General features: G+C 62.8%; 5 protein-coding genes across 6 annotated transcripts; 4 read left to right on the forward strand and 1 right to left on the reverse strand.

Annotated features, from left to right (window-relative positions):
• Positions 1-349: 349 nt before the first annotated feature.
• Positions 350-4,480, reverse strand: RCOR2 (REST corepressor 2). The gene is given in 13 exon segments (XM_049791658.1): positions 350-631; positions 934-1,136; positions 1,217-1,274; positions 1,632-1,709; positions 1,834-1,950; positions 1,952-2,026; positions 2,122-2,191; positions 2,264-2,388; positions 3,102-3,263; positions 3,361-3,413; positions 3,725-3,805; positions 3,890-3,946; positions 4,360-4,480. Coding segments are annotated over 13 exon segments (1,482 nt in total).
• A 1,861-nt stretch (positions 4,481-6,341) lies between these two features.
• Positions 6,342-11,969, forward strand: NAA40 (N-alpha-acetyltransferase 40, NatD catalytic subunit). Of its 2 annotated transcripts, XM_049790907.1 has the most exons (9): positions 6,342-6,507; positions 8,142-8,237; positions 8,387-8,439; positions 8,536-8,631; positions 9,154-9,312; positions 9,401-9,484; positions 9,586-9,663; positions 9,795-9,856; positions 11,442-11,969. In XM_049790907.1, exons 1-9 carry the CDS (start codon positions 6,502-6,504, stop codon positions 11,702-11,704), a joined length of 897 nt encoding a protein of 298 aa, XP_049646864.1. In that variant the 5' UTR covers positions 6,342-6,501; the 3' UTR covers positions 11,705-11,969. The 2 variants fall into 2 exon arrangements, with proteins under 2 accessions (XP_049646864.1, XP_049646865.1); XM_049790908.1 differs by lacking the exon at positions 9,795-9,856 and having other exon boundaries at positions 11,442-11,723.
• Positions 11,801-12,830, forward strand: LOC126034211 (basic proline-rich protein-like). Its single transcript, XM_049791659.1, has 3 exons — positions 11,801-11,828; positions 12,156-12,458; positions 12,568-12,830. The coding sequence occupies exons 1-3, from the start codon at positions 11,801-11,803 to the stop codon at positions 12,822-12,824; spliced, it is 588 nt and encodes a 195-aa protein (XP_049647616.1). The 3' UTR covers positions 12,825-12,830.
• Positions 12,831-13,289: 459 nt separating this feature from the next.
• STX5 (syntaxin 5) lies at positions 13,290-16,351 on the forward strand. The gene is made up of 11 exons (XM_049790893.1): positions 13,290-13,438; positions 13,718-13,922; positions 14,054-14,124; positions 14,359-14,414; positions 14,531-14,601; positions 14,692-14,808; positions 14,897-14,953; positions 15,054-15,135; positions 15,239-15,339; positions 15,464-15,585; positions 15,679-16,351. The coding sequence occupies exons 2-11, from the start codon at positions 13,737-13,739 to the stop codon at positions 15,836-15,838; spliced, it is 1,023 nt and encodes a 340-aa protein (XP_049646850.1). The 5' UTR covers positions 13,290-13,438; positions 13,718-13,736; the 3' UTR covers positions 15,839-16,351.
• A 128-nt stretch (positions 16,352-16,479) lies between these two features.
• Positions 16,480-25,067, forward strand: NXF1 (nuclear RNA export factor 1). Its single transcript, XM_049835667.1, has 21 exons — positions 16,480-16,580; positions 17,176-17,371; positions 17,494-17,623; positions 19,031-19,114; positions 19,277-19,381; positions 19,547-19,627; positions 19,712-19,781; positions 19,877-19,965; positions 20,060-20,167; positions 20,252-20,361; positions 21,755-21,791; positions 22,044-22,112; positions 22,227-22,282; positions 22,378-22,485; positions 22,589-22,647; positions 22,745-22,860; positions 22,981-23,023; positions 23,115-23,187; positions 24,507-24,689; positions 24,794-24,854; positions 24,957-25,067. Exons 1-21 carry the CDS (start codon positions 16,550-16,552, stop codon positions 24,993-24,995), a joined length of 1,848 nt encoding a protein of 615 aa, XP_049691624.1. The 5' UTR covers positions 16,480-16,549; the 3' UTR covers positions 24,996-25,067.
• Positions 25,068-25,219: the final 152 nt, after the last annotated feature.

Genomic DNA, 25,219 nt, shown 5'->3' on the forward strand with positions numbered 1-25,219 from the left:
CATGGCCCAGTCCTGCCAGTAACTCCCCCAGTGCTCCCAGGAACGCCTTCTAGTCCCGCCCCCCTCCGCCTCAGTATGACCAGCAACTCCCCTGCCCCACTCCTCCCAGTAACCTCCCCAGTCCTCCCAGCACCCCCCAGCACGTGCAGCCGCTCTAGTAAAATACCTTTATTGCAAACGCGGCCGGGGACCCCCCCGGACCTCGGGGGTCCCCGTCCCCCCCCGTCCCCCCCCCCCCCCGGGTGTCCCCGCCCTCCTCCGCCCCCCGGGCCGCGTGTCCCCCGGCCCAGCAGGGGGCGCTGCGGAGGGGGCGCGGCGCGCCCGCGAGGGGAGGGGAAGATCCCAGCGCTCAGCGGGGCGGAGCGTGGCCGGCGGCGGGGGGGCGTGGCCGAGCGGCGGGGGCATGGCCGGGGCGGATGAGGGGGGGCGGGGCCCGGCCCTGCTGGAGCGGAGGCGGCGGCCGCGGCAACACGGGGGCGTTGGGCGGGGCCGGGCGCAGGAGGGGCGGGGGCTGCGGGGGGCGGGAGGGAGAGGGCGGCAGGGGCGGGGCAGGAGGCGGGGCTGCGCCGGGGGGCGGGGCCGAGGCTGGCGGCGGGGGCGGGGCCGGGCGAGATACCCCCGTGATCTGCACCTGCGGGAAGAGAGGCGGAGTCGGGGCGGGGCCAGGGCTGGATCGGGGGCGGGGCCAGGATCAGGGCTTGGACAGGGACCAGGCTCCAACAAACTGGGACTGGGATGGGACCAGTGCCTGGCTCAGGACGAGAACTGGGACCAGAACTGACAGCAGGGCTCAGACTGGGACCAGTTCCTGAATGAGGACTGGGACCAGGACCGGGATGGGGATCGGGACCAGGACCGGGATAAGGGCTGGGACTGGGCCCAGGCTGGTCTCAGAACCGGGCCCAGTCCCTAACCCAGTCCCCCCCCACTCACCTCTTCCTCCTCCTCCTCCTCCTGCCCCTCCCCGGGGGGGGGCACGGGGGGATCCCCCCCCCTCTGAGCCTCCCGTTCCCGCAGCAGCCGGTCGAGGCCAAAGCGGCGGCGGGCGCCCAGCACGAAGCTCTTCACCTGCGCCGCCGTCTTGTTCCCCAGCACCCCCGCCACCGCCGGGAAGTCACGGCCGTAGCGCCGCAAGGCTGGCGAGGGCAGCGGGGTTAACGAGGGCAGCGGGGTTAACGAGGGCAGCGGGGTTAATTTTTGGGGGGACGGGACTCACCCTGCACCACCAGGAGCTGCTCGTCCGTCGTCCAGCGAGAGCTGAATTTGCCGTTGCCCTGAGGGAGGAGAAAGGGGGGTTGTGGGGCGATGCGGGGGGACACGGGGGACACGTTAGGGGACGGTGTGACGCTGTGGGGCACAGCAGGGACACGATGGGGCACGGCCAGGACGCCTCGGGGACACCACGGGGCACGTAGGGATACTGTGGGGCCCAAGGGACACCGTGGGGCACAGGAGGATGTGATGGGGTACGTGGGGATATTGGGGACACCACGGAGGACACAGGGACACCATGGCACACGTGGGGACACCGTGGGGCACGGCCAGACACTATGGGGCACACGGGGACGCTGTGGGGCAGGGTAGGACACAACAGGGTGTGTGGGGACACCCCCCCACACCCCAGTCCCCACCTCCGGTGGCCGCAGCCCCTCCACGCCACCCTCCAGTGCCTGCTTCAGGCCGCTATTGATCTGCTTGATCCGTTGCACCTGCAGGGGCGAGAATCACCCCAGAATTTGGAGGAGGGGCACCCCCACATCCTAGAGGAGCACCCCATAGATTTTGGGGGGACGACGACAGGGTTTTTTGGGTTTTGGTTGTGTTTTTTTTTACCTGCCGTTTGAGGGATACCAGCTGACAATCCAGCTGCCGCAGAGCCAGAGCCCCCAGGTCAGGGTTGGCGGTGACGCCGGCGACGTCCTCCCGGCTGAGGTGCATCCCCCGGGGGGGGGCGGCGGCGGTGCCGGGCTGGGGGGTGGTGACGATATTGCGCTTCTTTCCGTGTGGTGGTTTTGGGGTAAAAAGGCTGAAAATTATTAATGAGGGGTGGGGGGGTGGGGCTGGGGTCACCACGCTCACTTTGTGAGCGTGGTGACCCCAGCCCTCTCCGCCCCCCCCAACCTCTTTTTTGGGGTCCGGTGGCTCCGTCTCCCCCTCATTAGCGGGGCGATGGTCATCAGTCTCGTCGTTGCTGTGGAAACAGGGGTGAAAAGGGGGATTTGGAAGGGGTTGGGGTTGGGTTGGGGAGGGGGGTGGTGTTTACCTGTCATCACGTTCTTTGCGGCCCAGGAGGCGTCGTGCCTGCCGGTCCATGACACTGGTTCGGGTGCGGGTTTTTTTCCAGGAGTAATAATATTTAACGAGGCTGGGGATCAGCTTGTCGGGGAGCTGCGGGGGAAGGGGGTTGGGGGGGTACAGGGTGAGTTTTGGGGAGTTTGGGGGGTGGGGTGGAAGGTGAAGGTAGAGGGGAACCTTAGAAAAGGGGGGGAGACCCTTATAAATGGAGGAGGGAAGCCCCCTAAGAAATAGGGGGGACCCCTTGAACTAGAGGTGGGGAGTGGGAGGCACCCCCATAGGAAAGGGGGGGGAGAAAGTCCCCAGAAATAGGGGATGGGACCCCTAGAAATGGGGGTGGGACCCCTAAAAATGAGGGGGGGGGGAGATGGGGGAAACCCCCAAGTGGAGGACAGAACGCTCCAGAAACGTTGGGGTGGGGGAACCCTAGAATTGGGGGAGAACCCCTAGAAATGGGGGTGGGTGGGAGGTACCACCTGCTGGGATGGGGGGGAGCAGGTGGCACCGCTGGGGGTGCACGTACCACCCTCTATGGGGGGGGTCAGGGGGTGGCACATACCACCCCCTCGACGTGGGGGGGGGTCCCGGGGCAGCCCGCACTCCCCCCATCTCCCCGAGTGACACCGTGGGGGTCCGTGGGGACAGCAGCCCCCAGCCCCCAGTCACGGGGAGATGCTGGATGAGGCCAGGGATGGATCCAGCCGCTGCGGGGGGGCTGAGAGCTGCTGCCCTCCCCCCGGTGGTGGTGGGGTGGGGTGGTGGAGGGTTTGGGGGTGCATTTTTGGGGGGCAGGGGGTGTCTCTCACCATTTGTTGGATGCGGGCAAAGCTCTTGCCGTGGAAGCTGAAGGCCTGTTCGAAAAGAACCTTGTCCTCCACCGTCCACTCGTCCGGGAAGGGGGTGAAGTTGGCCAGGTCGGCCAAGGACTTCTCCACGTCGTGCTTGTGCCACAGCAGCATCCCCAGAGCCTGGTGGGGGGACAACAATGGACAGTGGGGGGGGCCAGGAGGAGCTTAGGGGGCACCCTGAGGGGACCCCGTGCTGTTTAAGGGGGGTTGATGGTACCTGCTCGATGTTGTAGCCGTGCTTGTCCTTTGCCATGGCAATGTATTTGTCCACTGAGGGGGTAAAGGGGGGTGGGGGCGTAAATGGGGGGGTTGAGGGGGTAAAGGGAGGGTAAAGAGCGTTTTTTGGGGGGTACAGGGGGTTTAGCGGAGATAAAGGAGGGGTTAGGGGGTGTAAAGGGGGGGGATGGGGCAGTAAAGGGGGAGTTGGGGGGGTAAAGGGGGGTTAGAGGGCGTAAAGGGGGTGTTGGAGGGGGCAAAGGAGGGGTTGGAGGGGGCAAAGGGGTGGGTCAGGTGATGAGGGGCACCCTGCAGCACCCCCCCCACCGAGGGATGCCCCTATATGATGGAAGGGGGGGGCTTACGTTTGGCGTCGGAGACGCAGTGGTTGGGGGCCCAGACCAGCATCCCCTTCAGCTCCTTGTTGCTGTAGCGGGCGGGGCTCTCTGGGGGGGGGGGACAGGGAGGTCAAAGGGGGGGGACGGACAGACACCCCCCAGCCGCCTCAGCCCCCCCCAGATCTTCCCTACCTGGTTTGCAGTCAGGAATCACCGCCTGGTAGTCGGCCCCCACCCGGATCATGCTGTCTGGAGGAGGGGGGGAGAGAAAAAGGGGGGGACGGGGATTAACAGGGGGTGGGGGTTAACAGGGGGGGTCTATGCCAGCCCCCCGCAGTTGCAGGGGGTGCGGGGGGGGGCAGCGATTGTGCCCCCCTCCCTGCCGGCAAACAAAGCCGGCGGCCGGCGCACACGCGGGCGGCCGGGGACAATGGGGACGGGGCTTTGTTCCCCCCCCCCCCGCCATGTCCCCGTGTGTGTGCCCCCCCCCCCCCCCCCGCAAACCCTACGGGTTGGGGGGGGTGACGTGAGCGCAGCTCCCCCCCACCCCAACACACGGGGCAAGCGCGGCACCCCAACACATACGTGTGGCATGGCGGGGGGGACCACTGGCATATTTGGGGGGGGGGGGGGCACAGGCGTGGTTTGGGGGGGGCACTCACCGTGGGCGTGCTCGTCCTCGCTGCCCTCGTCCTCGGAGGGGGGGGGGCCACCGCCGGCGGCCACCGACTTCGCCCGGCTGCGGGACAGGATCCCCGAGGGCTTCTCCATCACCGACGGCATCGCCTGGGGTGGGGGGTGGGCTCAGGGTGATCCTCCAGATCCCCCCAGGGGAACCCCACACGGCCCCGCCGACTTGGGGGGGGGGGGGCTCAGCTCCGCTGCCCCATGCCAAACTTTAGTCCAACCTTGGTTATTTGGGGGGGGGGGGGGGGGGGGGCGTGGGAATTGAGGGGGGGGGCAGTGTTGCTGCGTTGGGCAGCTGGGGCACCCTCCGCAAAAAAGGAGGAAACACCCCTCAAAATGGGGGGCAAAGTTGGGGGGGGTTAAAAGGGAGGGAAGAATGGGTGGGAGGTGTTTGGGGGGGTCCCCGCGCCCACCCGAGCCCACCCGCGCCCACACAATGCGCCGCCGGCCGCTCCCGCCGCCTGACGGTGCCAAAGTAGTTCCAGCTCCCCCGGCCTCAGCACGGCCCCCCCGCCCCCAGCGTACCCCTCCGCCGGCGGCAAGGGGGGGCACGGGGGGGGCACGGGGGGGGGACAAGCATGTGGGTCCCAGCCTCGCTGTGGGGGGTGTGTGGGGCTGGGACCCATAGCCTGGGCGGGGGGGGCACACGCATGTGGAGGGTCCCTGTCACCCCCCTGCGTGTGGCTGGAGGGAACAAAGGGCCAGGGGGTGGGGGGGGGACAAAGGGGCTGCTGGGGGGGCTATGGGGATGCTGTGAGGTTGTCACACTGGGGGGCGCCGGGGGCTGCTGTGGGGCTGGGGATCTATCCCACTGTGGGGCTGGGGGGGCCCACGGGGATCCTCCCTCCCCCGTCAGAGGCTCCCTGGTGCTCACACGCCGTGGGGCTGCCCCACACCTCCCTGTCACCCCCCTTCCCAACCCCCCCATCCGAGGGTGCTCACCACTGTGGGGTCTTCTGGGGTGCAGCAGTCGGGATGGGGGTGTGGGCCCCCCATTGCTGGGGGGGGGGCTACGGGGCCGGCTGGGAGCTATGGGGCAGGCTGACAGATGTGGGCTATGGGGCTCTAGGCTGAGGGACTGGGTATGGACTATGGGGCTCAGGGCTATAGGGCTGCTGTGGGGCAGGGCTCAGGGGTGGGGCAGGCCAAGCGCTGTGGGGATGGGCTATGGGGCAGGGCTGTGGGCTGGCCTGAGGGCTCACAGGCAGGGCCGTGGGGCTGTAGGGCCAGGCTGTGAGACAAGGAGGGCTGTGGGGCAAGGTTATAGGATGGGCTGAGGGCTCTCAGGCAGGGCCATGGGGCCAAGCTATGGGGCAGATCAAGGCCTGTGGGGCAGGGCCGAGTTATGGGGCAGGGCTGTGGGGTGGGACAAGGGCTCTCGGGCAGGGCTGTGAGGCTGGGCTACAGGGCAGGTCGAGGGCTGTGGGGCCAGGCTGCACAACAGAGCTATAGGGCAGGGCGATTGGGCCAAGCTATGAAGCAGCCCAAGGGCTGAGGGGCCGGGCTGTGTGACAGGGCTGGGGGTCAGGGTTATGGGATGGGCCAAGAACTCTCAGGCAGGGCTGTCGGGCTGGGCCATGGGGCAGCCCAAGGGCTGTGGGGCCGGGCTATGGGGCAGGGTTATGGGCCGTGCCGAGGGCCCCGGGGCTGGGCTGTGGGACCGCCGTGGGTAAGACCTGCAAGCCGGGTGTCCGCTATGACACCGCTCCCCTCAGCGAACGGGCGGGGCCCCCTTCCCTCTTTCCCGCCCTCGCCTCTCTCAGCCAATCAGCGACGAGCTGCCTTCGCGCCCAACGGCGCCGCCACGCGCCGGCTCCCTCCTCCCTCCCTCCCTCCCTCCCCCGCCCCTACGGCGCACGCGCGTCCCCCCCACACACACATCCCTTCCCCGCCCCCTCGGCAAAGGCGCGTGCGCCTTCCCCGCTCTCCGCCCACCTCCCCGCTGCGCAGGCGCAGTGGCGCTGGCCGGTCGCAGGCTCGAGCGCCTCGCGCTCCTCCTCCTCCTCCTCCTCCTCCCCCCCCCCTATATATAAGGCGCGCTCCCGCGCGCGCGCTCCCTTAGTCCCCTCCGCGCCCCCGCGCCGTGAGGAGTCGCCGCGGCCGCGCTCGTCGCCGCCATGGGGGTGAGTGGGGCCGGGGCCAGGCCAGGCCAGGGGGGCTCGTCTTGAGGTGAAGGGGGAGGGGCGGAGCTTTTGAGGCTCCTCTCAGGCGATTTGGGTCCGTCTGAGAGGATGGGGGCGGGGGGCGGCTTCTATCAGGTGATATAGGGCTTCTGTGAGGGGATTTGCGACCCTCTGAGGGGATTTGAGGGTTCCTGTGAGGAGATTTGGGATGTTTCGTAGCGATTGGGGGCCATCTGAGGATATTAGGGGCTCTTGGGAAGATATTTGCGGCTCTGTGAGGGGACTGGGGGCTCCTGTGAGGAGATTTGGGACCCTCCGAGGGGATTTGGGGCTCTCATGAAGAAATGTGAGACCCTCTGAGGCTCTTGGGGCCTCCTATGAAGAGATTTGGGACCCTCTGAGAGCCTTTCGGACCTTTCATAGCAACTTCAGGCTCCTGCGAGGGAACTTGAGGCTCCCGTGAGGAAATGTGGGACCCTATGAGGGGCTTGGGCCTCTGTGGAAGGGGGTTAAGGAAGGCGGGAGGGAGGTGGGGGAGTCTCTGAGGGGGTTTGAGGGGGCATTTGGGGCTGTTTAGGGCGACAGGGGGGGTCTCTGAGGTGGGTGTCTTGGGTTTTGGGGAGGCGGGGGAGGAGGGCAGGTGTTTGGGGTGCAGTAGGGTGCATTCAGAGGCCCCAAGGGGTTTAGGGGTCTCTGGGGGGGGGGTTGCAGGGACACTGGGAGATCCCGGAGACCTCACCCCACCTCCCCTCTAACCATGGACCCCAACCGCCAGAAAACCTCCAGGTTTTCTCCCCGAAACGAGCCAAAACTAGAGCTTTTAGGGTCTGCCTCCTAGCCAGCAGCTAGGGAGAAAACACTGCTCCAACCCTCAAAAAGTCCTTAACTACCCCCAGAAATGCCAACAGGTGTATTTTTTTGGGGAGGCTTGTTCTGTCCCGCTCCCAAAACCTCGTGCATCAGCGTTTTTCCTGTAAAATACTGATTTTTGGCTGTGTTTAACTCAGTTCTAGTGGGGGTGAAGCTCAGGAGTCCCCAGACCCGCTTTTACACCCTGCGGGTCTTTGGGGCTCGCTAGGGATTTGGAGGGATCCCAGCAGGATTGTGGCTCTCCTCTCCTTCGTTGTGGGTTAAAATCACTCATATTTGGGTTATTTCTCGTAGGGGACTCCTAAAATTCAACAGAAAGAAATGCTTGCAAGTGTTAACTTTATGTAGATGCTGCTCGGTGCCACCTCCCTGTTCCAGCCTGTCTTACGAGTGCCAGCTTTGTTAAAACACCAAGATTCTGGGGCAAAACCCCACTAATTTAATTACTCCAGTGCTGATGGCCCGGAGGAGCAGGATGCAGCAAAGCCTTCCTGCTCCCACAGTGACCGGAAGGGTTCAACACATCCCTATGAGTTCAGCAAAATGCTGGGGTTTTACCCCCAAATCACATTTTTGCAAGGATTTTGTGGCAAACCCTATTCCTCACCTCCAACTTGCTTATTTTTGTCTTTGTGGAATTTAATTATTATTAATTTCTGGGCAAAACTGTTTTGCTGTTGGTGGGCGGAGCTTTGGTAGTTGTTAAAATAACTTAGATTTAGTGAAAATTCCCTTTTTTTTTTTTTTGCTGCTGCTCACTGTAGAGGAAATCGAGCAAAGCCAAGGAGAAGAAGCAAAAGCGCCTGGAGGAGCGAGCGGCCATGGATGCTGTCTGCGCCAAGGTGGAAGCTGCCAACAAAGTTAGTGTCCACCTCGCTAGCAGGGTGAAAAACAGGGTAAAAACCCCACAAAACTGCTGATAAACCTCCCCTGCCGCAGAGCAGGGCCTGGCGGGTGGGAACGAAACTTCCCTACTTGTTTTAACAATGTGCGTTTTGGTTTCTTCCAGCTTGAAGATCCCCTCGAAGCTTTCCCAGTTTTCAAGAAATACGACCGGAACGGGTGAGTGTTGCCCATCGCGGTGTCACCGAAGCCGTTCCCGGTGCCGCCGGCGTATCCCCGGTGCCGACGCCGTTTCCCTCCCGGCATCTCCCGCAGTTTGAACGTCGCCATCGAGTGCAAGCGCGTCTCCGGGCTGGAGCCCACCACCCTGGAGTGGGCCTTCGAGCTGACCAAGGCCAACATGCAGACACTGTGAGTCGCGTTTTGCCGCTGGCAAAGCCGCCCATCAACGTGGCACAACCGCGATGCTGAGATCCCAGCACTGTGCTGGGAGGGCTCACGGGTGCTCCAGCCCCTCGCCGGTCTCTGGTGGGAAACCCTTGCTGGCTGTGATCCCAAATCATTGGCAGGGGGGTGTTTTTTGGGGTCCCAAAATCATTGGGGTGGGTTTTTTGTGCCCCAAAATCGTGGTGCTTCCCCCTCCCCCACATATTGTGGAGGAGATTTTTGTCCCAAAATTGTAGTGTTGTGGGTTTTGCCCCCCAAAATTGTTGGGGTTTGGGTTTTGTCCCCCAGAGTGGTTTTTCGCTCTCCCCCAAGATTGTTGGGGGTGGTTTTTACCCCCTGAGATCGCTGGGGTTTGGGAATCTTTTGCCCCCCAAATCGCTGGGGTTTAGGGTTTTTTTTGCCCCTCCAAATCATTGTGAAGACTTTGCCTCCCAACCATTGGTGGATTTTGCCCCCAAATCCTTGTTTTTCACCCCAAATGGGCAGGTATGAGCAGAGCGAGTGGGGCTGGAAGGAACGGGAGAAGCGGGAGGAGCTGCGGGATGACCGGGCCTGGTACCTGATTGCCCGCGAGTCTGGCGCCGGCCCTGTTGCCTTCTCCCACTTCCGCTTCGACGTTGAGTGCGGCGATGAGGTCCTCTACTGGTAGGTATCCCCAAAAATGGGGTAAAAAAAACCCCAAAAGGATCTCCCCCACTTTATTACATGGTGTGTGGTGGTTTTATCCCTGCAGCTATGAGGTGCAGCTGGAGAGCAGGGTCCGGCGGAGAGGACTGGGCAAGTTCCTCCTACAGATCCTCCAGCTGGTGGCCAACAGGTGACAAGCAACAGCTTTTCTGGGGGAAAAACAGGCGGTTTTGGGGTTGCCAAACCCTCACTGAGCCCCCGCTCTGTGTTTTCCCTCCCTCCCCCACTCAGCACGCAGATGAAGAAGGTGATGCTGACCGTCTTTAAACACAACCACGGCGCCTACCAGTTCTTCCGAGAAGCGCTCCAGTAAGTGTAAAAAACACCCAAATTTGCTTGGTTTTACCCCATTTTCCAGCCCGGGGCACGGGGGGAGGAGGAGGAGGAAGGGGGTTTGTCCGTCCGTCTGTAACACGTTGTTCGCACAACTGTCTTTTCAGTGCGCTGGCAACGTGCCGGGGCCGGGCGACGCGGGCAGGCGGGGCAGGGGCAGCCGAGAGAGGTGGGTGCTCGGGTCCCCCCCCTCGGCGCCAGGTCCCAGGGGAGAGCCCCTTTTCTGGGGGGTTTGAACCCCTTTTCCAGGGGGATTTGCCCCTTTTCTGGAGCTTTTTAGCCCTTTTTCGGAGGGTTTTTAGCCCCTTTTCTGGGGGGTTTGAACACCTTTTCTGCAGGATTTGCCCCTTTTCAGGGGGGTTTGAACCCTTTTTTGAGGGGTGTATTTAGCAACTTTTCTGGGGCTTTTTAGCAACTTTTCTAAAGGTTTAGCCCCTTTTCCGGGGGGGTGTTTAAGCCTTTTTTCTGGAGGTGGTTTGTGGGTTTGGTTTTGGGTATTTTTAGCCCCTTTTCTGGAGGTGGTTTGTGGTTTTTTTTTTTTTTCCAGCCCCTTTTCTGGAGTTTTTTTAGCCCATTTTCCAGGGGGGGTTTAACCCCTTTTCCAGCAGTATTTACTCTTCTCTGGGGCGTTTTAGCCCCTTTTCCAAGGGTATTTTCCCCTTTTCCTGGGATTTTTTGCCCTTTTTCCAGGTGATTTTTTAACCCCTTCCTTTCCAGGGAGTTGTTTGAAACCCTTTTTCCAGTTTTTTTTATCCCTTTTCCAGGTGATTGGGGGGGGGGGGGTATCTTCTTTTCTGGGTGGTTTTTAACCCCCCTTTCCGGGCATTTTTGGGTGTTTTAAGTATTTTCTGGGTGTCAACTCCATTTTCTGGGTGTTTTTAGGGTGTCTTTTAACCTCTGTTCCAGGTTTGAGGGTGGTTTTACCCCCTTTCATGGGTTTTTTTGGCCCATTTCTCATGGGGGGAGGCATATCTCCCTTTTCCAAGTGTGATTTTTACCTCCTTTTCCAAGTTTTAGTGTTGTTTTCCTCCTTTTCTGGGTGTTTTGGGGATTTTGAGCCCTTTTTCCAAGGGTTTTTAGTCCCTTTTCCAGGTGATTTTTTTTTTTAGGCCTTTCTTTTCCGTTTTTTTAAAACCTCTTTTCTTGTTAGTTTTTTGTTTGTTTTAAAAACCTTTTTCTGTTTTGTTTTTGGTTGGGTTTTTTTGTTTTTGTTTAAAAAAAAAAATCTTTTCTGTGGGGTTTTTGGTGTGTTTCTTTTTTTTTTCTTTCGTCTCTTTTGTGGGTGGTTTCCTTTACCCTTTTTCTGGTTGTTTTAACCCCCTTTTCCAGGTGTTTTTAACCTGTTTTCCATGTATCCCATTCCCCGCTCTGTTTTCTGGGTGTTTTTTTTAATGTATTCCCCAAGTATTTTTAGGTGGGTTTAATCCCTTTTTTGGGTATTTTTAGAGTGTTTTCACCCTGTTTTCTGGGTGTTTTGTTTTTTTCAGCCCTTCCCCAGGTGTTTTTAACCCCTTTTCTGTCTGTTTTTAGGGTGGTTTTACCCTTTTCTGGGTGTTTTCCCCCTCCCCATTCCAGCCATTCCCCGCCCCCCCATCACCTCCCTCCCCTCCCTCTCCCTGTATCTTTGGCCAGCCAGGGAGGGTGACACAGGGGGGGTCAGGGTGACACGGGGGGGGGGAGGGGGTCGAGGTGACACAGGGGGTGGTCTGGGTGACACGGGGGGGGGGTCGGGGTGACGCCGTGCCCCCCCCCAGGTTCGAGGTGGACGCCGCCTCCCCCAGCGTCTCCGGCTGTTGCGGGGACGATTCCTCCTACGAGATCCTCAGCCGTCGCACCAAGTTCGGGGAGAGTCACCCCCACCCCGGGGGGGGACACTGCGGGGGCTGCTGTCACTGAGCCCCTCCCCCACCGCTTTCTGTACCCAAATCTCAAGGTTTTGCCCCCAAAACACCTCCTCACCTCGGGGACAGGTACCCAACCTGGTTGTAACCCCCGCCTCCGGTCACCAAATGGGTGATGGGGGGCGGGGGGGAGGACATGACACACATACCCCCCCACACCCCATCCCCCTCCTGGGGTGGGGGGGGCTCATTGGGGGACTGGGGGAGGGGCAATGGTTCATTTTGGGGCTGGAAGGGGAGGTTTGCCCATTTTGGTTGTTTCTGGTGCCTCGCGGGGGTCGAGGCCCCTTCCCCCCCACCCCCTGTTTTTTTTTTGTTTGTTTGGGGTTTTTTTCAGCGATTTTGTTTGTATGTAACAAATAAATAATAATAAAAATTTAATTTGGCCTCGGGGTGGGAGAGGGGCAGGATGCTTCCCAGTTACCCCCAGTTACTTACTGGGGCAATAGCGGGCCGCCGCCCCCCTGGGGAGGGTGGAGCCTGAGCGCGGGAGGTGTGGCCTCGGTGCAAGAGGGGCGGGGTCTGGGCACGGGGCAAATACTGTTTGGGGGCGGGGCCTGGGCGCAGGGGGCGGTAGGGGTGTGAGATGGGGCGGGGCTCGTGGGCGGGGCTTGGACACGGGCGAGGTTTGGGCTCGGGGGCGGGGCGTTGCGTGCAGGGAGCAGGTGTGGGTCTGTAAAGGGGGTGGTGGTGTCTGTCCCCGCCTACCTCCTTCCGCCGGTAGTGACGTGCCCCACTATTTCCGCTTCCGCCGCCGCCATGCAGATCGCCGCCCGCTTGGCTCGTTCCCTCCTGCGCTCCGCGGCCCGGCCCGGTCCGGCTCATCGCGGCATCATCTCGGGGCCGCCGGAGCAGCCGGTGGGGCCTGGGGTGAGCGCGGGGACTGTTCGGGGACAGGGCGGGAACCGGGACGGTGGGTGAGTGACCTTGGCGGGGTGGGGGTGGACGGATCCCGGAGCTGACGGCGCTGTGCCTGCAGGAGAGTGTGGTGGCTTTCGTCGTCATGTTTGCCTCCTGCCTGGGCCCGGCCGCCTGGGTGCTCGCCCACCTCGAGGACTACAAGAAGGGAGAGTGACACCCCCTTCGGGACCACCCACCGCCGGGACCACCCAGCAACGGGACCACCCACCGCGGGGACCACCGGGGGCGCCGGACCGGGACACGCACACACCCCGCCCCCTTCTGCCGCCGATGGGACCCTCCCGACCGCCCCCCCTTCCCAATAAAAGCCGTTGACGCTGATCCCGGTTCTGTTCCTCACTGCCGGACGCCTGGGTCCCTCCAACGGGGTGGGGGGGGGGCTTGGAGGAGGGGGGGGTGTCTCGACCTGGGGAGGTGGGCTGTGAGGTCATCTGATGGCGTCACGGTGAGGTCACCGGACGGGGAGGGGGCTGGGTAGAGGTGGGAGACCCCGTTGCTAAGGGTGATGGCGGTTGCCAAGGGCGTGGCCTCGTTGCTAGGGGAGGGGCTGGTTGCCAGGGGCGGAGCCTGTAGCTAAGGGCGGAGCCGCTCGGCTACCGGGCCACTTCCAAGGGGTGGGGTCGTTGTACTCCCTGGTGGTCGCTAGGGGCGGGACCTGTCGCTGGGGGCGGAGCCTCTCTCTAGGGGCGGGGCCATTCTCCCTGGTGGTCGCTGGGGGCGGAGCCTGTCGCTAGGGCTCTTCCAGAGTGCAACTTCCGGAGGATTGACCGGCACTTCCGGTTCCTTGGAAGACTGCCGACCCATAGAGTTCGACTTCCGGAGGACTGAGGGGCCCGTGACGCTCTCGGGGGAGGGAAGAGAGGACGTGGCAGTGACGTCAGCGCGGCCGGTGGATCCCGGCAGCGGCGCCCGGCCCGACCCGAATCCCGGTGAGCGCGCGCGGCGGCGCCGGGCAGGGAACGGGGGGAGGGGGAGGGGGAGGGGGAAGGGGGGGGGGGGAGAGAGCGAGCACGAGAGGGGGCGGGGCTAAACCCGGCAGCGCACGCGCGTGGCCCCGCCCCTCCAGGACCTCCCGCCCCGCCCCCGCGGGCGCCAGCGCGGGGTTTTGGGGGGGGGGGGTCCCGGTTAGGCCGGGTCCCCGGTGGGTTCGGGGCTTTGGGGGGGGGGGCCCCAGCAGGGGTGCTGACCCCCCCCCTTCCCCCGGTCAGCGCCAGGTGATGAGCCCCGATGAACGCGCGGCGCCGGCACGGCTCTAGGCAGCGGGAACCGGGCGTTTACCTGGGGCCCCCCCAGACACAAGCCGTGCTCCCCCCACCGGCTCCCCCCCCCCCGCCGCCCCCCCCGGACGCCATGTCGTGCCGTGACCGGACCCAGGAGTTTCTCTCCGCCTGCAAATCCCTGCAGGGCCGGCAGGTGGGTGGGTGTCCGCTGTTGGGGGAGGGGGAGGGGGGAGCGTGTGTGTGTGTGTGTGTGTGTGTCCCCACAAGCGGGGGGGTCGCCCTCTGCCTCACACACACCCCTCCCCTATTTTTTCCCGGTTGCAGGACGGGGTGCAGCCCGGCAGAGCGGCTCCAGGCCTCGGGCGGCAGCGCAGCGAGTTCAGCCTCATGGCCAAGTGAGGGGGGGGACACACACCGGGGAGGTGGGGGGGTGTCCCCCCAGGAATGGCAGCACGGGTTTTGGGGGGGGGGGGAGGAAGCATGGGTCCCCAGGTGGGGGGGTGGGGGTGAGAGGGGGATGGGGCAGGGGGAGGTTGGGGTGGTCCATCCCCCCCCGGATGGGGTAGGATGGGGGGGTGGGGAGGGGGTGCCCCCCCCCGGCTCTGACAGGCTCCTCTCTGCTCTTCCAGGCGCATCGGGAAGGATCTGAGCAACACCTTTGCCAAGCTGGAGAAGCTGACGATCTGTGAGTGGGGAGGAAGGGGGGGGTCCAGGGCGGGGGGGGGCATAATTTGTTGGGGGAAAGAGCATGCCCTGATGGCAGCCCCCCCCTCCATGTTGTCCCCTGGCCAATGCTGGCAGTGGCCAAGCGGAAGTCCCTCTTCGATGACAAAGCGGTGGAGATCGAGGAGCTGACCTACATCATCAAGCAGGTGGGGGCTGGGGTTTTTTTTGGGGGGGGGGGGGGCACATTGGGAAGTGTCCCTGACACCCCCCCCCCCCCCCCCCCCCGCCACTTGTAGGATATCAACAGCCTGAACAAGCAGATCGCGCAGCTGCAGGAGGTGGTGCGGGCCAGGGGGGGCCAGAGCGGACGGCACGTCCAGACCCACTCCAACACCGTCGTGGTGTCGCTGCAGGTGGGGACAGGGACAGCAGCGAGTGGGGGGGACACACACACGCAGCCCTCCCCAACCCCCAACCTGATCCCCTTTTTTTCCTTCTCAGTCCAAACTGGCTTCCATGTCCAACGACTTCAAGTCAGTGCTGGAGGTGCGGACAGAGGTGAGTCCTTGCCCCCCCACCCCTGACCCCCCCCAACCCCTCCCATTCACACACACCCCCCCCCCCCGGCTCCCCTAAACCCCCTTTCCCCCCCGACAAGAACCTGAAGCAGCAGCGGAGCCGCCGCGAGCACTTCTCCCGTGCCCCCGTCTCTGCTTTACCCCTCGCTGCCAGCAACCTGGGTGAGTGCCGGGATTTTGGGGGGTGTGGGGGAACCAGGGTGCATGCAGGGGTGTGTGTCTTTGCCCCCACCCTGCTCAGGCCCACCCCCCGCTCTCCCCACAGGCAGCTCCACGGTGCTGCAGGACGAGCCGCAGCGCGCCGGTGCAGTGGCCATCGAGATGGACGCACGGACGAGCCAACAGCTACAGCTGATCGACGAGCAGGTGGGGACGTGAGCCTGGGAAGGCTTGGGGTGGGATGACACATGCACCACACAACCCCCCCCTCCTTGAGTGATCTGGGGGGGACAAGTTGAGCAATGGCCCTGGCATCTGTGCTTGCCCGCAGGATTCCTATATCCAGAGCCGGGCAGACACGATGCAGAACATCGAATCGACCATCGTGGAGCTGGGCTCCATCTTCCAGCAGCTGGCACACATGGTGAAGGAGCAGGAGGAGACGATCCAGAGGTACCGGCCACCCCCCTCCCCGCCCTCGATGTCTGTCCCCTCGGTCTCCGTCCGACTGTCCCATTCCTTCACCCCTGTCTCCTGTGCCCACAGGATCGATGCCAGCGTGGAGGACGCACAGTTGAATGTGGAAGCGGCCCACGGGGAGATCCTCAAGTATTTCCAGTCGGTCACCTCCAACCGTTGGCTGATGGTCAAGATCTTCCTCATCCTCATTGTCTTCTTCATCGTCTTCGTCGTTTTCCTGGCCTGAGCCAGACCTGACCCCCTCCCTGTCCTACCGGCCGGGACAGACGGACTCAGTCCGTGCTCTGCAGGGCTCGGAGACGGACATCTGCATGGGGACAGGGCAGGGTCCTGCCTGGGACCCCTTTGTGTCCCCCCCCACAACAGGGGCTGAGCTGGGCCAGGGAGGTGGGGGCAGCCCCCCCCCATGTGTCCTGCAGCCTACGCTGAGGCCGGTCCCCGTGTCCGCCCAGTCATGGTGGCTGCAGACCCTCCCGGTGGGCCGGGAATCCCGGGAATGCTGCCAGACACCCCCCCCTCACCCCCCTGCCAAGCCCTGGACCCCCAGAGGGGCTGCAGCCCCCTATTAAAGCCTTGGGACCCTGGAGGGGGGGGGGGGGATGGCTGTGGACCCTATTAAAGCCGGTTGCCCCCCCCCCCCCGCCTTGGATGGGCTGTGGGACCCCTGGGAGGGCTGCGGGACCCCCGGGGGGGGGGGGGGGGGGGGCTACAGACCCCCATTAAAGCCGTGGGACCGCGATCGCCTCTACGCTGCCTATTCGTCCGGGCGCGGGACTCGAACCTATAGCCTCGGCAGGAGCGATGCCGTTGCCGGGGGGAAGGCGGGGGGCGGCGAGCGCGCATGCGCCTGCAGAGGTGGTGACCTCTGGGCGGAAGTGACGCTGGGGGGGTGTGGCCGCGGCGGTGAGGCCGCGGGTGCCGGTAGCGGGCGGCGGCGATGGCGGAGGAGGGCAAAGGGGGGTACAGCGGTGAGCGAGGGGCGGGGGAACGTGGGTGGTGGGTCCCGGGTGGGCCAGGAGGGGAAGAAGAAAGCTGGGAGCGGCTGGTGGGAGCCCCGGGCCCGGGCGATGTCGGGGAGGGGAGTTCTCTAGGCCTGGGCAGTTGGAGGCGGCGCTGGGCCCGGTCCGTTGGCCCGGGGAGAGGGGAGAGAGGGCCCCGGCGAGAGAGGAGGGGGGGTCTGGAGAGAGGGAACAAGGACGGCGAGGGGGCCCAGGGAGAGGGGACGGGGACCCGGGGAGAGGAGACGGGGACAGAAGGGTCGGGAGTGGGCCCTGGGGAGAGGGAATGGGAGCCCAGGGAGAGGGGACGGGGTCGCCGGGGGGGGGACCCAGGGGAAAAGAGACAAGGACTGGAGGGTCGGGAGGGGACCCCGGGGAGAGGGGACAGGGACAGGAACGGGAGAGTGCACCGGGGAGAGCGAATGGGGGCCCAGGGAGAAGGGATCAGTGCTGGTGGGAGGGGGCCCTGGAGAGAAGAAGATGAGACCTGGCATCCAGGGTGGGTGAGACCCTGAGGCCGGGAGCAGCCCGGTGCGGGAGCTGATAGCGGTGTTGCCTGGGACAGAACACGATGACCGTGTGGGCGGCCGAGGTTTCTCGGGCCGCAGGAAGAAGGGCCGCGGCCCTTTCCGCGGGAAGATGTACAGCGAGATGAACCACCGTTCTCGTAACCGTGGTGGTCCTGGTGTCCGCGCGCGGCTGGAGGAGGATGACGGCGACGTCCCTATGAGTGAGGCCCACGACGGGCCCCGCAACCGATAGTGAGTGTGGATGGCTGTGGGCTGGGGGAGCCCCACAGAGCCACCTCAGGGCTGGGGGGGGGACGACTGGAGGGTCCAGGGCTTTCCCTCCCACCCCCCTAATCTTGCCTCGCTGTTTCTAGCTTGCCCTATGGGCCACGGCCAAACCGCACGGCGAACATCCACATCACGGTCAGACGAGACCTTCCCACCCCGGAGCGGAGCAGCAGCACCAGCCGTGACGGCGGGCGCAGGAACTGGTTCAAGATCACTGTGAGTGGGACAGGCGGTGCAGGGACGGGGATCACGGCCGTTGTCACCTGCTTTTTCATGACACAGTGATGGGGATGACGATACGTGTCTTCAGGCAGCGTGGGGACAGAGAGCGTGGCCGTCGTCACCCTGTTGCCGTCCTATGAGGAGCGGCTGAGGGAAGTGGGGGTGTTTAGTCTGGAGAAAAGGACGCTGAGGGGAGACCTTATCGCTCTCTACAACTACCTGGAAGGAGACTGTAGCGAGGTGGCGGAGGAGATCTCTCATCCCAAGCAATGGGACGAGTGGAAACAGCCTCAAGTTGCACTTGGGGAGGTTTAGATGGGATATTAAGAGCAATTTTTTTTACCCAAAGTGTTGTCAAGCGTTGGGACAGGCTGTCCAGGGAAGAGGTTGAGTCACCATTCCTGGAGGAGTTTAAAAGACACGTAGACATGGGGTTGAGAGACCTGGTTTAGTAGTGGAGTTGGCTGTGTTAACGACAGAGTCGATGGTCTTAAGGGTCCTTTCTAACCTAAACGGTTCTGTGATTTATTTTGGGTTACAATTAAGGAGATGTCATTTAATGAGTGGAAATGCCAGATTGTGCAGCCGGGAGGGAGTAACGCCGGGCACAAGGATGAACCGGCTGGAGAGCCGCCCTGCAGAAAGGGATGTGGGGTGCTGGGGCAGGGCAGCAGGCTCAACGCGAGTCAGCTGAGAGGGCAAACCCCATCCTGGGGGGGCATCAAACCCAGCAGAACCAGCTGGTCCAGAGAGGGGATCGGAAAGAAGGGGGCTGAGGGGCAACCGCATCATGCTCTGCGTCTTCCTGAGTAGGGAATGTGGAGAGGGAGGTGCTGAGCTCTTCTTTTTGGGATCCAGCAATAGGAACAGTTCAAAGCTGTGCCAGGGGAGCTTGAGACTGGATATGAGGAAGTATTTCTTTACTGAGAGGGCAGTCAGATTCTGGAACAGACTTCCTGGAGAGGTGGTTGATGCCCTAAGCCTGTCAGGGTTCCGGAGGCATTTGGAGAATGCCCTTAATAACACAATTTAAGTTTGGGTCAGCCCTGAAGTGGTCAGGCAGTTGGACCAGATGATTGTTGTAGTTCTTTTCCAACTGAAATAGCCTGATCTAGTCTAGTTTTCGTCCTTCTCTTTTCTCTTCTCTTTTCTCTTCTCTTTTCTCTTCTCTTTTCTCTTCTCTTTTCTCTTCTCTTTTCTCTTCTCTTTTCTCTTCTCTTTTCTCTTCTCTTTTCTCTTCTCTTTTCTCTTCTCGGGCTTACACAGGAGGCAGCTGCATCCTGCCCAGCTGCGACACACATGGGCCAGGCAGGGCTGTGGCAGTTGTACCACAAGTGGTCAAGCCGCCTGTGCTGTTGCCAGCCCTGTCTGTGCCCTGACGCTGGGCCAATTCTTTCTTAGATTCCGTACGGGAAGAAATACGATAAGTCGTGGCTGCTGAGCTCCATCCAGAACCTTTGCAGCGTCCCTTTCACTCCCGTCGAGGTGAGAAGGGCCCAGGCACCCGGGTTTTGTTTCGCTTCCCTTTTTGGGGAGATTAGGGTGGTCTGGCAGGCTGGGATGGGGGGTACATGCCCCCTCAGGAAGTTGGCCATGTTCCAGCTCTGCGGGAGCTGCCGCCCAGACCCCAACCCATCCCCTTTTCAGTTCCACTACGATCACAACCGGGCCCAGTTCTACGTGGAGGATGCCACTACTGCCAGCGCCCTTAAGCAGGTCTCCCGAAAAATCACCGACAGGGACAACTACAAGGTGCGTGGCTCCTCCTGCGGCTCCTGCCACGCTGCTGGGGCGGACAGACCAGGGGCTGCTCCCAGTGGGAGTCATCTCATGGCAGGGCCGTTCCTCCCTGCTTTGCGTGGGCGTGTTCGTTGTTGTCACATTCTGCCTCACGGTCTGCTCTGGTTCTTTTCGTAGGTGGTGATAGTTATCAACTCGTCAGCTCCACCTCAGTCCTTGCAGAACGAGCTGAAACCAGAGGAGATTGAGCAACTGAAGGTGAGCAGGGCAGGTGGCTGCAGGCTCTGGTCATAGGGGAAGAGGCAGAGCCCGCTCAATTTCATCTTTGTTGCTTTGTCCCAGCTCTGCATGAGCAAGAGATATGATGGTTCACAGCGTGCTTTGGATCTCAAGAGCCTCCGCGTCGACCCAGGTGAGCACTGCTCGCCACCCCAGGGATGCAAGGGGCAGGAGGGGGCTGCGGCAGGCGACATCTCACCCCCCATTTCTTTTCCCCCCTGCTCCCAGATTTGGTGTCACAGAGCATCGACGTGGTGCTGAACCAGCGGAACTGCATGCTGGTCGTGCTGCGCATCATCGAGGACAACATCCCCGAGGTGAGGATGGGATACTTCTCCCTGCACCGGCAGCACCAGACACCCCTAACCCCTGTTTTTGTCCTCTGCTAACCCCCTCTCTCTGTACCTGCAGCTGCAGTCCCTGAACCTGAGCAGCAACAAGCTATACCGCCTGGACGACCTGTCTGAGCTGGCACAGAAAGCTGCCGGCCTCAAGATCCTTGATCTCTCTCGCAATGAGGTGGGTGCCATCCTGGGCTCACCCCTATCCCTTCCACGTGCCCCCTGGCCCCTCACATCCTGCTCCCCTCACACCCCCACGCAGCTGAAATCAGACCGGGAGCTTGACAAGGTGAAAGGACTCAAACTGGAGGAGCTTTGGCTCGACGGAAACCCACTCTGCGATGCTTTCCGGGACCAGTCTACCTACATCAGGTCAGTGTTAGCCTTGGGGCGGCCCTAGGGGCCCGTGGGCCGCCCCTGCTCCGCGGGGGGCAGCACGGCAGGACGAAGAGAGGCCTCCCCCCCCCCCCTACACGCACCCCGTGCCTTCTGCTCACCGGTGCCCAGACATCCCCATCCCCTCCCCAGCCTCCAGCTTCCCACACAGCCCCTGGTCGTGGTGCGAGGCCAGGACGGGCCATCGCCCGGCTGCCGGAGGACAACCGATCTGTTTCAGCTGCTCGGAGCCCTGCTTTTTTCCCTGCTCCCTCCTCCCCGTCATCGCTGCTCCTCTCCCCGTCCTCCTCCCTTGGGGTACACAGCCTCTTCTCCAAAACGCCCCGCTCCCTGCCTGCCACTTCCACCCCTCTGCCGCGCAGACGGGGCTTTCGACACCGTTCCGCCCTTCCACGGGCTTTCGGGGGGCTGCAGGACACGGCACGGGGCATCTCGTTTGCTGCCCTCGTCCGCCCCCCACGGAGCTGCCTCCCCCCCTCCTTGCGCCTGCGTTTGGCCCTCGACGATGGCTGGCTAGCCAGAGACGGGTAAGATTCCTCACGGGAGGAACAACCTAAGACAGGCACAGCCGTGCAGTGGCCAAACGCTGCCGCTCAGCCGCGGCCGGCGCAGGGGAGGCTCTCGCTATCCCAGGCCTGGCACAGGCCTTCAGCCCGCTCCGGGCAGGCCCCCCCGCGGCACCCCTGGGCACGCCGACGCCGGCACCCAGCGCGGGCAGTGGCCTCGGCTCTGGATGCGGCTGTACCCGGAGCCCAAATGCGCTCCTGGGGCCGGGAGGGAGCGGCACGATGGAGAAGAGGCTCTGCCCGGGGCTGCCCACCCCTCTACCCACCCCCACCCCCCCCCCCCCAAACCCTGCTTCACCCCCTCTTGTTGCTCGCTCAATTGGGGGGGACCCCTCCACCACCCCTCATGCAGGAGCTCCGCAGCTGTAAACAGTCGGGTCGTGCCAACGGTTGTGCCACGACCGGTGGGAATTTGTCCTCTTCCCCCCCCTTCCCCTCTTGTCTGGGCGCCCTCACCCAGGTGAGTACGAGCCAGGTAAGTCCTGAGCTGGCCCGCAGGGCCCTCGGTTCCTCATCAGATGCAGCCCAAGACCCCCCCCAGGGGCAGGGGCAGCCCTGGGGTGGGGGGGATGGCACTGGGCCCCCAGGAAAGGGGGGCTGCAACATCAGGGAAGGGGTGGGGAGGTAGCTGTGAGATGGTCTTGCCACGTGCCCTTGTACCTATGGCTCTGGCGAGGGCAGGCAAGTTGGGGGACCAGGGTGGGGAGGGCGTCCCGGGGAGGGGGTTGATGTTTGCCGTGGGGGCAAGGGCTGGCCCCGGTGGGCAGCCCGGCCACCACACTGACTCTGCTTCCTCTCGGCAGCTCCGTCAGAGAGCGCTTCCCGAAGCTGCTGCGCCTGGTGAGTGAGGGGGGACGGATGGACGCTGAGTCCAGCTGGGGGGCAGGAGGGGGCTGGGAGGGACACCAAGCCTTGCTGGGGGGCAGGAGGGGGCTGGGAGGGACACCAAGCCTTGCTGGGGGGCAGGAGGGGGGGCACTGAGCCTTGCTGGGGGGCAGGAGGGAGATGCCGAGCCCTGCCGGGGTGGAGAGCAGAAGAGATTTGCTCCTCCCCCCCCCCCCCCCCATCCCTGTCTCTGCCTTCCCCCCCCAGGATGGCCACGAGCTCCCTCCACCCATCGCCTTCGATGTGGAGGCACCCACAACGCTGCCTCCGTGCAAGGTAGGGACATGGTGGGGTGGGGGGGGGGGGGGGGCTCTTTGCCCCCATTGCAGGCTGGTGGGGGTGGCTATGACCTGGGGAGTAACCGCGCTGTCCCCCCCTGCCTCTCTTTAGGGCAGCTACTTTGGCTCAGATGACCTGAAGGTCTTGGTGCTGCGGTTCTTACAGCAGTGAGTGCTGGTGCCGGGGTGGGGGGTGGGGTCTTGCCCCCCACTCTCTTTCTTTTACACATCCCCCCATGTTCCCCCTCTCCTGCCCCCACCAGGTATTACTCCATCTATGATTCCAGCGACAGGCAGGGGCTGCTGGATGCCTACCACGACGGGGCATGCTGCTCCCTCAGCATCCCATTTGGGCCCCAAAACCCCCCCAGGTACGTCCCTTTGCTGCTGGTCTCAGTGAGGGGGGGACACATGAGACAGAACCCACCCCCCCACCAGCCCTGGTGCAGCCTTTACAAGCGCTTGTCCTTGCAGGAACAGCCTGAACGAATATTTCAAGGACAGCAGAAATGTGAAGAAGCTGAAAGACCCCAGTAAGCTCCCCACCCCCATTGTGCCCCCCATCCTGCACTGAGCCTTGCTGTGGGGGCTGCTTCGCGGGGGGGGCTTAGCGTTCTTCTCCCTCCCCAGCCATGCGCTTCAAACTGCTCAAACACACGCGGCTTAACGTGGTGGCGTTCCTCAACGAGCTTCCCAAGACCCAACACGACATCAACTCCTTCATGGTGGATATCTGTGCGCAGACGGTGAGCGGGGAGGGGGGGGGGAAAGCAGGTCATTTGTGTCCCCCCTCCCCACCCCAACACATACCCCCCCACCACTGAGGCACTGTGCTGCCCGCCTCACCCGGCTACTCTCTCTTCCAGAATACACTGCTGTGCTTTGCTGTCCACGGGATCTTCAAGGAAGGTGAGCTTCACCCCCTTGCCCCCAACACCATCCCCCCCCGCACCTCACCGCAGGCCTTTCTCCCACCACCTCCTCTCCCTCTCTTCCAAAGTGGACGGAAAATCCCGAGACTCGGTGCGCGCCTTCACCCGGATGTTCATCGCTGTGCCGGCTGGCAACACTGGGTAAGCGGCAGATACCGTCTACCAAGATGTCACCCACGCTTTTGGCACTGCGTGTGCCCCCCCCGCTGCCTGCCCCCCCCCCCCCCCGCCCCCACCATAAAAGCTTCACGGAGAAGCTGTGGATGCAGGAGTAGGACAAGCAGAGAACGGCGTGGATTGAAAACCGGGGGTGCTGATGAGTGGCTCTGATTGGCGCTGGGTCCGATTCTGGGCTCTCCAATATGGATGGATGTCCAGGAGCAAGTCTAGCTGAGGACTGTGAGGATGATGAAGGGGGCTGGAGCATCTCTGTCCTGTGAGGAAGGGCTGAGAGCTGGGGCTGGTCAGCATGGAGCAGAGGAAGCTCCAGGGAGACCTTCAATACTTAAAAGATGGGGACAGACTTTTTAGCAGAGCCTGTAGCAATAGGACGAAGTGGGGAACAGTTTTAAACTCAAAAAAGGGGAGAGATTTGAACTAGATCTAAGACATTTTTGATACTGCGGGTGGTGAGACGCTGGCAGAGGTTGCCCAGAGAGTTGGTCGATGCCCCCGTCCTTGGGAATATTTGAGGTCAGGCCGGACGGGGCTCTGAGCAAACTGATCTCGGTGAAGATGGCCTGGCTTGTGGCAAAGGGGGTTGGACTGAGTGAGCTTGGAAAATCCCCTTCCCACCCAAACCATCTCGTGATTTTATGAAAAACACCCGCAGGGAGTGTGCAAAGAGGTCATAGAATCATTCGTGTAATTAATAACTGAATCATTTAGGTTGGAAAGGACCCTTAAGAGTCCATCGTTAACACCCCCAGTTCTCTCAGCCCCTTTTCTTGTTCTCCAGACCCTTCACCGGCTTCATTGCTCTTCTCTGGCCACGCTCCTGCACCTCAATATCTTTCTTGGGGTCCAAAACCGAACACAGTATTCGAGGGGATGAGGACGATCGCGTACCCTCGTGCTGTTGGCCACGCTATTTCTGACACAAGCCAGGAGGCTATCAGCCACCTCGGCCATCTGGGCGCACTGGTCGGAGCCAGGCTTTTGCCTGCAGTGCCCAGTGCCAGAGGACTGGAGGGAGCAGGAGCACAGGAGGGTCTTTCTGAAAGTCAGGAGACAACTTTTGGCTGTGAGGGTGACAGCACAGTGGCCTGGGTCACCTGTGGAGGTGGCGAAGTCGCCATCCTCGGAGATCTTTGACAGCCGTTGGGTCGTGGTCTTGGGCGAGCGGCTCCGGTTGCCCTGTCCAATCCCCGCAACCGGGCTGTACAGCAGAAGGTGGGCAGCATGTCTCCCCTCTCGCTGTGCTCACGCCCTTCCCCTCTTGTTTCCCCCCCAAACCCCAGGCTCTGCATCGTTAACGACGAGCTCTTCGTCCGCAACGCCACCACCGAAGAGATCCGCAAAGCCTTCCTCATGCCGGCGCCCACCCCTTCCTCCAGCCCCGTGCCCACCCTCTCCGCCGAACAGCAGGAGATGCTCGCCGCCTTCTCCATGCAGTCGGGCATGAACCTCGAGTGGTCCCAGAAGTGAGTCCTGGTCCCCCCCCACACCACCACCACCCCTTTAACCCCCCCAAAATCGGGGACCCTACCCCCCTGTCCCCCCCCTTCACCCTCTCCTACACTCCCAGGTGCCTGCAAGACAACGACTGGGACTATGGCCGGGCTGGGCAGGTCTTCACCCAGCTGAAGGTGGGTTTGGTGGGGTGGGGGGTTCCGACCCAGCATCCCCCGTCCCCCCCCAAACTGGGGGTGCCCTCGGCTGAGCCTCCCTCTTCTCTTTTCTCTTTGCAGGTGGAAGGCAAGATCCCAGATGTGGCGTTTCTCAAGTGAACGGCATCCACCACCCCCTTCCCCCTCCCCTCCCTCTGTGTTTTATTCCCCCTCCCCCTCCCCCCCCCCCCCGCCCCCCGTTTTGTAAATAAATCAATAAATAGCCCCGTTTCAACGCTGGCGCCTTAGGGGTGCGTTGCGCCTTTAAGAAGGGGGGGGGGGGGCGAGTGAGGGCGGCTTGGCGACACGCCCGGCACAAAGATGGCGGCTGACCTCGAAGTAGA

Source organism: Accipiter gentilis, chromosome 33, assembly GCF_929443795.1.
Source record: "Accipiter gentilis chromosome 33, bAccGen1.1, whole genome shotgun sequence".
In the NCBI taxonomy this organism is placed as follows: Eukaryota; Metazoa; Chordata; class Aves; order Accipitriformes; family Accipitridae; genus Astur; species Astur gentilis.